Source organism: Eutrigla gurnardus (genome assembly GCF_963514095.1).
Source record: "Eutrigla gurnardus genome assembly, chromosome: 17".
NCBI classification, from domain to species: domain Eukaryota; kingdom Metazoa; phylum Chordata; class Actinopteri; order Perciformes; family Triglidae; genus Eutrigla; species Eutrigla gurnardus.
The window spans coordinates 12,848,376-12,860,650 of NC_139928.1; the positions used below are offsets into that span (position 1 = coordinate 12,848,376).

Genomic DNA, 12,275 nt, shown 5'->3' on the forward strand with positions numbered 1-12,275 from the left:
TGCAAAACAGAAAGACGTGCAAAAGATGTTGTTAATTAATACAACATAATCAGTATCAGTAATCAGTAAAATGGTAAGAAGAGCTTTCTGACCTGGTGATCTCTCTCTACTGGAGCAGGCAGTGTTAGTGTGGTGTATTTTACAGATTTAATAATTTAATATAAGGCCTCATGACAGAGCTCCTACAGTGACATCTAGCGGCGAACACTGGGAAGCGCGGCTCTACTGAATTACCACTCTCCCCACCAGCTCTCTCCCTCCATCATAAACAAACAGCGGGACAATTTTATGCAGTTATTTATGAAAATATGGACTAGAATCCAAGCGACATCCGAGTAAATTCCTGGACATAATCTTTGTTCGAAATGCCACCACAGCAGCAGCTTGCGTGCGCACTACGTTCCACGAGCTCTGCCCATGCCCCGGGTCATGTCAGTGAGGGGCGGGGACTGGGGATCACCGCGGAGCTCCTCCCTCCTCCAGGCTGCAGCAGTCACCGGGGGGCTGCTGGACCGGAGCGACTCGGCACCAACAACCGGCCGCCGGCTGCTCCTCCGTGCTGAGCGAAGACCCGGTGCAACCAGGAGCCGCCTTTTGCCCCCGTCGACGGTCGCGGTCCGCGGTGAACGACATGGCCTCCGACGGCATGGACGAGCGATCCCCGCTGCTGTCGGGTCCCAACTCGGAGAACGTGACCCCCACTGCTCCCCCGTACCTGCAGGATTCGAGTCCCCGAGGTAAACACACGCCATGTATGCACTTTTATTTAGCTGTTGTTGTGTTTATGCGTAAATAAAACTGCACTGCAAGGCAAGAGGAGGCTAATCAATCGGCAGCTGAGGAAAAGGTGGAGCTTGCACTGTGAGAACTGGAGCAGTGGGTGAGAGAAGAGGGGCCTACAATAACACCAAGCTCTGTTTTTACTGCAGAAATGCTCACATCACGACTCGGCGGGGCCTGCAATGTGTTGGATCTTAAAATAAATAAATAAATAAATAAAACAGTAGCCGTGGTGTTGCACTACTAGATGTAGGCTTTAATGTTGCTGATTGATGGGGCAGATAAATGCAGCCTTTTGTCCCAGCTGCAAATCGAATGAAAAAAAAAGGCCCAGATGTGTCCCTGCGTGGACGGGACCAAACCCAAAACACGGAACCCTTTTTAGCCACGATGTCGCATCTAAGCTCATTTCAAATTAGCCTGCAAACAACAAAATATCTGCTCTCGATCTCGAAAGCTTGAGTCTAGTCCAGCGTCTTCGACACAACATGTGGATGTGCAGCCAGGAAACTGATCCCAGCATCCACATTTTTTTTTTTTTGCTTAGTAAACAGCTGAATGTAGGTTATGGCACCATAATACATGCAGAGCTGGATGACCCAGGCAATTCCAGCTCATAAATCCACTGTCTGGAAGCTGCTGCCCAGACTGGCCTTTGAACTGAATTTAATCTGATTCTGAATTTATGTAGCAGGAGATCAAATCCAATTTTGGAGCATGTTGTTTCTTTTTTTTCTTTCTTTTTACTGGAGGCTGTACTTGATAAAACTCCCCTCTCCATGTTTTATTCTAAGTTAATGAAGCTTTATACACCGTGCACAAAAAAAACGTATTATTATACCTTTTATTTTGTTACGTGCTCATAAAATACAGCTTTTCTTTGCTTCGGCACAACATTGTTCTGCTGCAAATGAATGGATTCATTGACTGTGTAATGCTCTTTGCAGAGAATTTCAGGACCAACGGCTAACCTCGAGCCACCGTTATGCAGAAAAAAATAATTTTTTGCTGTTCTGACGCACTCTAATCTTCGGCGAGTTCACATTTCACCACCGGATTATTCATAAAGTCTTTAACACTGGACTGTTCTAACCTGTGAACTGACAGCCTGTTTGGATGTCACCCCGCTGACTTAGTGAAAGCCTAAACGAACGTCAGGACATTTCATGGCCTAGTTTCTCCTCCTTTCCCTCTCTGCGGTTGGGATTATGGCAAAGTCTGGTTTTCTCTGGATTTGTTGAATCCTTCATCAGCCAATTTGTAAAATGGATTTATTAGCCAAAGAACTGAGCTGTTATCCTGAAGCACAATGGCCGAGGTGGAGCTCAGACTAATAATAATCGGCTACACAAAGTGAATGTGAGCAGTGATTAGGACTGAGTAAAATCATGTCATCTGTGAAAGTGAAAGCAGTCTCTGCTGAATGTCTTGACAATCTAAAGAATAATGACGGCTTCCCTGATGGACAGAGTTGTCCACATCAGGTTGGATCCAGATTCACAGTCTGGTAGAGGTGAGGAGGCGGAGACTAATGACCTTGGCTGCATCTGATTCGTTCGACTGGCACCTTGTTCAATTTTGTTGTCACACGCTTGACAGTTTTAGGCTTGAACAGCAGAATAAATTGTCCACAACAAAAGGCCGTGCAAGCTGTGACATTTTTTTTAATCTGACCTGTGATTAATGAGTCATCTCTACTTTAACTTGGAGGCAGTGCTTTACTGACGAAAAAAACGTATCATCTTTAAATCAGACAAAGTATCAGGGCGAAGTCATTCCACACTGGGAAGGATGAGTCTAGTGATATTACGTTATATTTTCTCCCATGGAAATACCAAATGAAGTGGTATATCTTCAGCTGAAGCCTCATATATCTGATTTCTTCTGTGCCATAGAGCTTCAGTGTTGTTATATGTGAATCAAATGACTGAAACTACAGAGCCCAGCTGTTCGAGGAAGTTTAATCACCTACATCTTTTAGTAGAAGCTAATGGCCTGAGTGATACAGGAAGAGACCGCTTAATTCATTGTTGGTTTTAATCTTTTCATGGAATGTGTTGAAAAGTCTCATCCTTTTCAACGTTTCACATGAGCAACAGGAAACCGGATAAAAAACATGAAACATCCCTGAGCAGCTTGGATCTGTGTGGTGGCCTCTCAGTTAGCCACCTGGCACCAGCTGGGCCGGACGTGATGGTGGCCGTGTGTCGTGGTGCTGCTGGGGTTTGTAGTGGAGCATCTTCTCGTCTTACCTCCGGCTCCGAGGACAGCCGGTGAAAACCTATAGCTGCTATATTCAGTTTCAGACCTGCGTTAGGACAACTTCACAGCAGAGAGAGAAGCGAGTGGAGTCGGGTCGCTCCTGAGATTGAGAGCATTGAAAAGTGCTGACTGTGCTTGAATGTGAGGCATTTAGGATATTATCTCATACCCTTACGGAAGAATTTCTGATTTAAGAAGTGAACACGGTCTGAATCTCGCTTCTCTGTATGACATTAAGGATTAACTCTGCTCAGTAGAAAGTGCATCATCATGTGCTGCCGCAGCAGGAGTGTTCAGGCGTTGGCTGCTTGGGTTGTATTTCTAGACACGCTTGCCCAATTGTAGACGCGGCGTCCCGTCTGTCCCTGTGGTCTCAACTGTTGAGTGTCGGTGAATATCCGCGCCAAGACCGTTTACCTGGTGACTCGTCCCACCGTCTTATTCAGAGTGAAGGAAATCGTCCGTTTGTAAGATTAGAGGCCTCCGTTGGGTTTGGTCTGGAGGCTCGGGTCAGGCTTAACAAAAGACTTAATACAGTATCACAAGAGACTGTGATATTGTGTTGGTCATTTGTCAATAGCTCCATCAAATTAGTATTTACATAATTAATCTGTTGGTCATTTTCTAAATGAATTGATTAATTCTGGAGTCTATAAAATGTAAAATACTGACAAAAGGCCTGTTAATTTCCCAGATTGACACATTTTTGTCCAAAAAACACTGCAGTACCCAGAGGTATTACTTTCTTTGGTAAGTAACCATGGTTAATGCAGGTGTCCGTTATCAGGAATTGGAAATGGACACCTCATCCGACATGATCCCATACATATTTGATAAAAAATTACAGCACCAATTGAATGTTAAATGTTGACCTAAATGGTGATTTATGATCACACGGACTGAAAAGAATGCTCAAGTACTACAGTAGTAGTAGTAACGGCAGCGGCTGGTGCAAACCTTAAACCGTAAGTGTATTAAACCCCTGAAACACATGGAATGTAGACTCATTACGCAGGTTAATGTGGGATTTAACAGTACAGAGTTCAGTTGAAAGGCTTGGTTCACAGTAGTTCGTTTTTAAGTCTGGCTATTTGATCATGTTGATTACACTTGTTTATGGACCATAAAACACTAATCAGTTGCCTCTTAATATTTTCACCCCAAATTGTTGTGAGCTTATTAACCTCATTAGCAGAGACATTTTAATAGCCTTTTCTCTAAAGTCACAAAGAATCGAGTGTTTATTTCTATCCATATATTTACGATTACGTTGTATAAAATTGTATCACAGGTTACAACAAATAAGCTGAAATGTTACATTATGACATATGGATATGTCCCCATGCTCCAGCCTCACAATAAGACCACCAGCTCACGTCTAAAAGGGCCCATTGTTTCTTTCTTTAACATAGTGGTGCTCGGTTCCTGACAAAGAGAGAAGAGTCACATGTTTAACAATACGAGTCGTACACAGGCTGTCATGGGTTTATGTACAGTATGTACATACATTAGGTTTAATAGCTTATAAAATACAGTATGTTATTAGACTTTTAAGTGAAGTAAGTATTCTAGTTGGTTAGAGTTGTAAGCCATGTTAGACATCAACTTATTTTTAGTTTTTAATGCGATTCATATGATCATTTTCTTTTATTGTATAATGTAGCGGACGGCTTATTATAAAATTACTGCAATTTATTTTTCATTTTCTGTTAATATGCTAATGATTAAAAGCAGCATAAAGTCATATTTTAGAAGCTTCAAATGTTTGTTCAAATGTAGTTCATAAAATGATTGTAGTTCGTAAAATGATTTTTACACATTTTCATAGATTTTGGTCTGCACTTAATTATGCTGTTTTATTTTTACACTTGGATTATGATTTTGTTTTTGTCTGGCCGTCATCAGAAACCAACTTTTGTTGTGTGTTATCCACATAATCCACGGACAGTTTATTTCCCAAACATAACCCACATTACATTGTAAAATATGTATAAAATCTGAAGGATTTTGATTCACAAAATACCAGAGTGTTGAATTTAAGGCCATTCTTGACTTTGTAAATTACGCTTTGATAACAAACTCTTTATCCTTTATCAACCAAAGACACAGTCCGTCATTGAATTCATTCTTGTCTGGTGCTAATCTTCACAGCTGCTGTGATAACGTCTGTTTAACGTCCAAAGATTAAGTGATGCACACGATTAACAGCAGGGCGTGTGTTCTGTCCTCTTTCCAAAGCCGAACTACCTCCTCCCTACACGGCCATCGCCAGCCCCGACGCCGGCGGGGTGCCTGTCATCAACTGCCGCGTATGTCAGTCGCTCATAAACCTGGATGGAAAGCTGCATCAGCATGTGGTCAAGTGCACAGTCTGCAATGAAGCTACAGTAAGTGGAGGCCATCGTTGAGGCCCCGAATGGCTTTATAAATAATCGGTGGTGTTGAGTTGTAAAAGTTCAACTGTCAAGTTGAGTAAAGACATTTGGTCTTCTGTTTTATGTGAGCTGCTCATCACTGCTCTCCTCTGCTAATTAATTCACCAGTGATGTCTTTTGCTAGCTTCGTGTTTTTTATGGTGAAGCATCATTTTGATAAAACATGGGATTTGCCGGACAATCAAGAGAGAAACCATTTGCTTCGGATGGCAATTCTTTGACTGTTCTTCCTTCGGGTAACGGCAACAGTTTAGAGAGCATTACCAGATTTTAATGCAGACGTCGGTCACATCGATCAGCCGTTCCGGGGATAAGTGCTATGACTTGAATGTGTCGCGCGTCTAACTGATAGCTTCGATCGAGCCGGAGGCAGCGGGGAGGATGAACGGCTGTCATCACAAATCTCTGGTGGCTGATATTTGTGCTGCATGTACATCAACACAGCCATATGATGATCTATTACACTGGACCACAACAGGATATAGATGATAGTGTTATTCCAGCTCAGGTTCGCCGGACACTGAGGACAATAAAGCTGGAGTGCATCAGGCATCCTGTGATCAACGTCTGTACATAAAGTAAAGATTTCACAATACAGGCTAATTCCATAGAAGCACAACATTCTAATTTGCTTTTAAAAATGTTTACTTATTGGTGTATTTATTGTGTGCAACGCACAGCACCTTTATGCCTGAGAGGCTCGTGTCACCTCTTCAGTGTTAAAACCGACTGTGCTCCTCTTTTATGGCCCCGTGTTTATGTTGATCTTGACCTCCTGCCTTCCAGCCCATCAAGAACCCCCCAACAGGGAAGAAATATGTGAGGTGTCCCTGTAACTGCCTGCTCATCTGTAAAGACACGTCCAGGAGGATAGGATGTCCTCGACCAAACTGGTAGGTATCGGGGAAGTCAAGTTCAAAAGTCAACATCTACTAAGGCCGATCAATGACCCCGTCTTGGATAGGTTTCAGTCTTAAGCCTCTCCATCCGTTTGTTTCTTCAACAGCAGACGCATCATCAACCTTAGCCCCGTGATGGTGATCCCAGAGGAGCAACCCGCCCAGCCCGCACTGCCCATCCAACCTGAAGGCATGAGGGTGGTCTGCGGTCACTGTGGCAACACCTTTCTTGTATGTAAACCCACCAAGACAACCGATCCAACCGAGTTGTGTTGCGATCGCCGAACCACAGCGTATTCTTCAGTATTTTGGTGATGGAAGATTTTCTACATTATGATAGCAAACCCGTTCTGCGTGGTAAAGCGTGTTCAAGTCAGTCCAAAGCTAATAAGATGTTCTTCTCCTGTTGATCTTTTATATTAGTTGAAAACAGAATATGATGTTTGCAGGTCGGCATGCATTTGCTACAGGTTTCCTTTCCTCGTCTGGCTCATTGACAACCCCGCTTGATAGCGATGTGGTTGCAGCCTCGTTCAGATTATTCCCAACTTAAATGACATTGTCTTCCTGCACCGTGCTTGAAGATCAGTATGTTTGGGTTTAAATACTATACACCTCTATTTGTCACGTTACACGTAAATAAAAGTAACTGTCTCATTGAAGGAAGGAGGTTTTGAACCAGTATGACACGGACTCGCATGTCAAAATCAGTGGTATTATCCTCTTAATGTGTGCACATTGTTGCTTGCGCCGTCTTGTAGGGCAGTGAGGACGCCAGAACATCCCAGCCAATGTCTGGCCTCCCCAGCGATGGCTCTCCCCCAGCACAACAAGAGGTTGAGAAAGCTGGTCATACTGGTGGACATATTAACAACAGCCTAACCCGCTCCAGTTCAATCAGTGGCCTTATTCACACTGGTGATGATAATGTGACTTTTGTACACATCTGGCTTTGAAAGAGCAATTGAATTAGATTTCTTGGACTGAATTTACTTCTTTCCTGCTTCCATTTTTCCATTCCTCCTCTGAAGCCCGATGTCAAAGGTCACATATTAAACTTGTGTCAATAGGACCTTAAATTATGCTCATCTGTGATGGGATGAAGATTTTCATAACACTGCTTTTTTAACATCAAAATCCTTAATGAAACAATTGTATGTTTACAATCCTAACTAATATATTATACGAGTAATTTAGCCTAACCGATCATCTAAATTCACTTCCAGTAGGCCTTGTGTCCGCTGTTCTGAGAGTGTGTTGTTGCATTTCTGTGTTTATGTGTGCGTGTGTGGACGCCCCTGTGATATAACTAAACGGTGCTTCTTCTGTTTCCTCACAGTGGATGGAGCTTCGGTTTAACACGCTAGCCAAGTGTCCCCACTGCAAAAAGATGTGAGTCCATCAAACTTTCTTTTAAAGGGGAAAATGTAAATGAATGAAAAACAAACCAAGAGACACAGAAAACAACCTTTTTTTCAAGCTATATACTAAACTTGGGTGAGGAGAAATAAGGTAGAAAATCAACATCAATTGTCAGTCATGGAGGTTTGGGATCCGATATGAACCAGCTTATCATAGATGTTAATATTTTTAACTTAAGTTTAGTTTAGCTTGCTTTATGGATGCCAAGCTTTGGGGGTCTGGACTTTGTAGTTCTTAGAAGGAGCGGGGAGCTGATGGAGGCTAATCTAGACGTGTGACAGGAATTAGAGCCTGGCCTCATGGTAGTAATGTAGGGGGGGTCACAGGGTTGAGAGGTGGTGGGACGGCATGAAGAGGCGAGTCTGAAAGTTATGATTTGGACAGCAGGCAGCGATGCTGAGACGACAGAACAAACAGCTGCTGTTTTTGTTTCTATCTCTTCTCTCTGTACCTCGGTACATGTCAATCTTTCTCTCTTTCTCTCTTCTGCAGTATTTTCTTGTATTTCATATTATGATGAAGATTTAGCTGGTGCAACATTTTTCATAAAAAAACTTCTGGAAACTCAACAACCAGTCTTTTACGATAATCCAGCCATTAGAAGTCAGGAGGGATGTTTTTTAAGCAAATTTTACTTCAAATGTGTCTTCAAATGGACTCTTGTCTAGCTTATGGTAATAATATTTGACTCTTTATTTCTATCTTTGGCCTCAGTGTCGACTTCCATCTTTTTTTGTTCTCTATCTCTTTGTGTCCATCCTTATGTTCTCTTAGTCTGATGTCTCCTTTTCTCCACTGTAAAAGAAGTCAAACAGTGGCAGATGAAGTAACATGGAGTTGTGAGGATTTTACCTTCATGCTTAAGAAGAAACAATACTTTCACAGAGGAAAAGTCCCTCAGTTGCTATCGTTGTGGTAGGACTCTTTTATTCGCCGGACTGATGCAGATCTAAACTCATTGCCTGATTAATTCTTGGGTGATATTCAGTCTGCTCCGTTCAGAGTCGCAGGTGAAATGAATGATCACGCAGCACAAACTGTAAACAGGGAGTCGAACATGAAAGCAGGAGAGAACAAGTAGTAGCAGAAGGTAAGAAATCAGGTGATCAGGCCCCCTTAAGCCATCTGAATACCAACAATTCCTGAAGAATGCTTTAGTCCCGTCACATGAGAGGCATGTGAGAACAGAGAGGGGGAAGAAAGCAAAGCAATGGTGAAGCAAAAAAAAAAAAAGTATCCTGATTCCAGCCTGGCGCTTCGGGGCAGTTGACTTGTGTCTGTGTGCAGTCTGGATGTTGGGATGCCTGGTGTACATTTTGCACATGTGACCGGCTTCAGGCTCTTTCATGCGTAACTTAAAAAGAGAAAGAGATCTTCTGACATCACCGGGAAAAAGGGATGAAGTCATATCAGTCAGAATCATAACGCAATCTTTGCTGCACCACAAAATGTTGGCAAGGTTGTTGTTGTTTTTCAACCGTAACCATATAAAAATCTAAAAAGATAGCGCAAGACAAACAAAACATTGAAATATCTGAAATGAATTCTGTATTTTTTTTCTGTTTCTCTTTCTGCAGATCCTCTGTTGGTAGCGCGCTCCCCAGGAGGCGTTGTTGTGCTTATATAACTATAGGAATGATCTGCATTTTCATCGGAGTGGGTTTAACGGTGAGTAGTGTAACTTTCAAAACAAAGACATTAAGCAGGAAATATCACAACTTGCACAAGAACAAAAATAGAACTGACAAAACTGACTGTCAGAGATTATCATCCCTAGAGGAGAAACTTTAAATGACCATATGTTAACAACAGTTGCCTTGCCTTGTATAGATAAAGGTAAAACATTATAAATGCAGTGTGTAAATGCCCGCCTCTGTATCGACAGGTTGGTACTCGGGACTTTGCCAGTCGTTACAACGCCACCTACGTGTCCTGGGCGTTCGCCTACCTGCTGGGTCTCATCTGTCTGATACGAGCCTGCTACTGGGGTGCCATCAAAGTCAGCTACCCGGAGAATAGCTTCGCCTAGGGTGGCACAGCCCGGCGCGGCTGGAAGAACAAAACCCCACTTTTAGTTGTTTTTTTCTCCATTTTGCTCAGATGTGAAACCGTGTTCGGCAGGGCGTCGCGTCTGGACAACAGTGTGCTGAAGGGGTGTTGTGTGTTTGAAGAGGCGTATGTTGGAGATATAGCTTGATTCTTGTTGTGTCTGGAATGTTTGATTTGCTGAATAAACCTAACGTGTGTCAATCAGTTCTCCTACTCGTCCACAAGGACTCAAATCCTGCCCAGGTTTAGCCAAAATCCTCCAAAATAGAGAATCAACTAAAAAAAAACGTGATTTTCATTGATGGATGCAAACATTTATATATAAGAAAATGATAGTTGAACAAACTGGTTGGATTTGGTCTTTCTGGACCAGTTTATTGTTTTTTTTCGACACTTGATTTCTTTTGTTACTGACCAGACCAAAATGAGAGAACCTCCTAAAAACAGTTTGCCGATTGCACTACGATTATATGCAATTGTGTGTGTTGTTTTGCTGCTAGTTTAACTCTGGCTACAGAAAGCTGCATACCCCTACTGTATTGTAACCATTTACCTTGCCTGTGTACACTGACATAGTACTGCTGTATGATTTTTAACTCTCTAAATGATCAACTTTTTAAAAGAACCCTTAAATACCCATGTGTGCCAACTTTGCTGCCCAGTATTAGTCAAGAAGAGCAAAAAGATCAACAGGAACTTGTTTTGGTTTTGTTTTTTTTTTAAATCAAAGTGTTAATTTCTGGTGCCATGCAGCTTTTATCTCACCATAGCAATAATTTCATTTGAGTTATTTGAACGGTAGCTCCCTGCGTTTTTCACTGCACTTTCGTTGCCTTTTTGAGTGGTTGGAGAAATGATCCTAAAACATGGTGACTCATGTTTGCATGTTGACTTGTTTATCTGTCACTGAGGTCGTTCTCCTCTTCTTCTTCTTCCTCTTCTTCCTGTGAGTTAGAATGTAAACCCTCCTCTTCCTCCCGCTGCTTCTACTCACGGCTCTCTGACATCCAGTGAACTCTGCGCTAGCTAGCACTGCTTTAGGGTGACTCGGCTTCCTGTCTCTTGACCTTGACCAGTGGGCACAGCTCAAACTTCTAACCCTGTTTTGAATGTGATGATGATGATGACGACGATGCAGAAAAATGAAGTTAAAAACATACTCTTTGTACATAGTTCAAATTCAGTACTTGGAAAACTGTAGTGGGAGGTGAAAGGAGAAGATGGTTTGTGGGTCTTTTTAAAAAAAAAAGATAATTTATCAATAAAATGCAAAAACTGCCTGTATTGTTCTGTTTGCTGATTGGCTGTGATGTTTGGAACTTAAACCACGTTAAATGACGAAGGCCGACATACAAGGTTCTAACAAACAGGATGAACTTTATACTTCTACTTCACTACATCTCAGAGGGAAATATTGTAACATTTTTCTATTTGTATTTTTTTTTCTTCGCCTTCATTTGACAGCTTTAGTTATTTTTCTGATCAAAACAAGTAAGTATTAATGTAATGTATTACCACTGCAACAGCTATGCCATAGTATTTAAAAGTATAATACTTTGAGAGGGAGCAGTTTTCCTAATGAGTACTTGATCATAAAGTCACAATCCAAAGAGCAGGAACACAATTCATTAACTCCAAATCTAAAAAAAATGCAGGAAATCCCAGTTTTTTAACCATTACATTGTAAATATGTGAACGTATCATGGATTTCTAATTTTCTAATCAAATTCCTTGCTCCAAACGCCTACTATTACTATTACTATTACCACAAAATAAAACCAGAGAAGCAAATTAGGCTGGATTTATGTTCAGATACTGTGTGTGTGAATTGCATAATGGAAGATCAGTCGCCTACACAGAACCTGAATCCACAGTTCAACACAAAGTCTCAAATGATGAAAGTGCACAGGCAGAAGCCTTCGGTGATGTCACTGAGACTGTAGTTAAAAACAGATGCTTCATTCTCTTGTAATGACGCCAGTGAACTGAATGCGTGAGCTACACATCCACACAGGTGTTTCCATGTATGTTGCCTAATTAGACCACTTTTTGGGATTGTGTGTTCGAGTGCAAACTGTGCTTGATTAAGTGGGACAGCTTCCCCCTTCATCATTCTGATTGGCAGATGTTTGTAGGTAATCAGGTAGATGATCAGTTCGATGCCTCATCAACCAGATGAATTGATGAAACCTTTATCCATCTAGTTGTTGTCTTGCAGATCTACTGATTTAATGTGATTACTTGGTCTATATCAATAATAAGAATAATGACAAACCTGTTTATTATTGAATATATACAAAATATTTAGCTGACACTTAGTGGTCTTATTTCATGTACAAGTGGAAAGCCAGAAACATTCTCAGCAGTCTTTAATAGCTGCAGTACTGTATATATCCACTTTGTGGTGCTATAGGCAAACGTTAATAGA

The 12,275-nt window shown here is 41.8% G+C and overlaps 1 protein-coding gene across 2 annotated transcripts; it reads left to right on the forward strand.

The window, feature by feature from the left end:
* The first annotated feature begins 475 nt into the window (after nt 1-475).
* Nucleotides 476-11,139, forward strand: pip4p2 (phosphatidylinositol-4,5-bisphosphate 4-phosphatase 2). Of its 2 annotated transcripts, XM_084032414.1 has the most exons (8): nt 476-737; nt 5,281-5,429; nt 6,264-6,370; nt 6,484-6,607; nt 7,138-7,212; nt 7,716-7,768; nt 9,376-9,466; nt 9,684-11,139. In XM_084032414.1, exons 1-8 carry the CDS (start codon nt 632-634, stop codon nt 9,825-9,827), a joined length of 849 nt encoding a protein of 282 aa, XP_083888540.1. In that variant the 5' UTR covers nt 476-631; the 3' UTR covers nt 9,828-11,139. The 2 variants fall into 2 exon arrangements, with proteins under 2 accessions (XP_083888540.1, XP_083888541.1); XM_084032415.1 differs by lacking the exon at nt 7,138-7,212 and having other exon boundaries at nt 479-737; nt 9,684-11,136.
* The last annotated feature ends 1,136 nt before the right edge of the window (nt 11,140-12,275 follow it).

Excerpts from the sequence above, each read along its gene's own strand:
- pip4p2 (XM_084032414.1), top strand. The coding sequence starts at position 632 with ATGGCCTCCGACGGCATGGACGAGCGATCCCCGCTGCTGTCGGGTCCC. Across the intron at positions 6,608-7,137 it reads ACTGTGGCAACACCTTTCTT|GGCAGTGAGGACGCCAGAAC; the intron begins GTATGTAAACCC and ends GCCGTCTTGTAG. Across the intron at positions 9,467-9,683 it reads TCATCGGAGTGGGTTTAACG|GTTGGTACTCGGGACTTTGC; the intron begins GTGAGTAGTGTA and ends CTGTATCGACAG.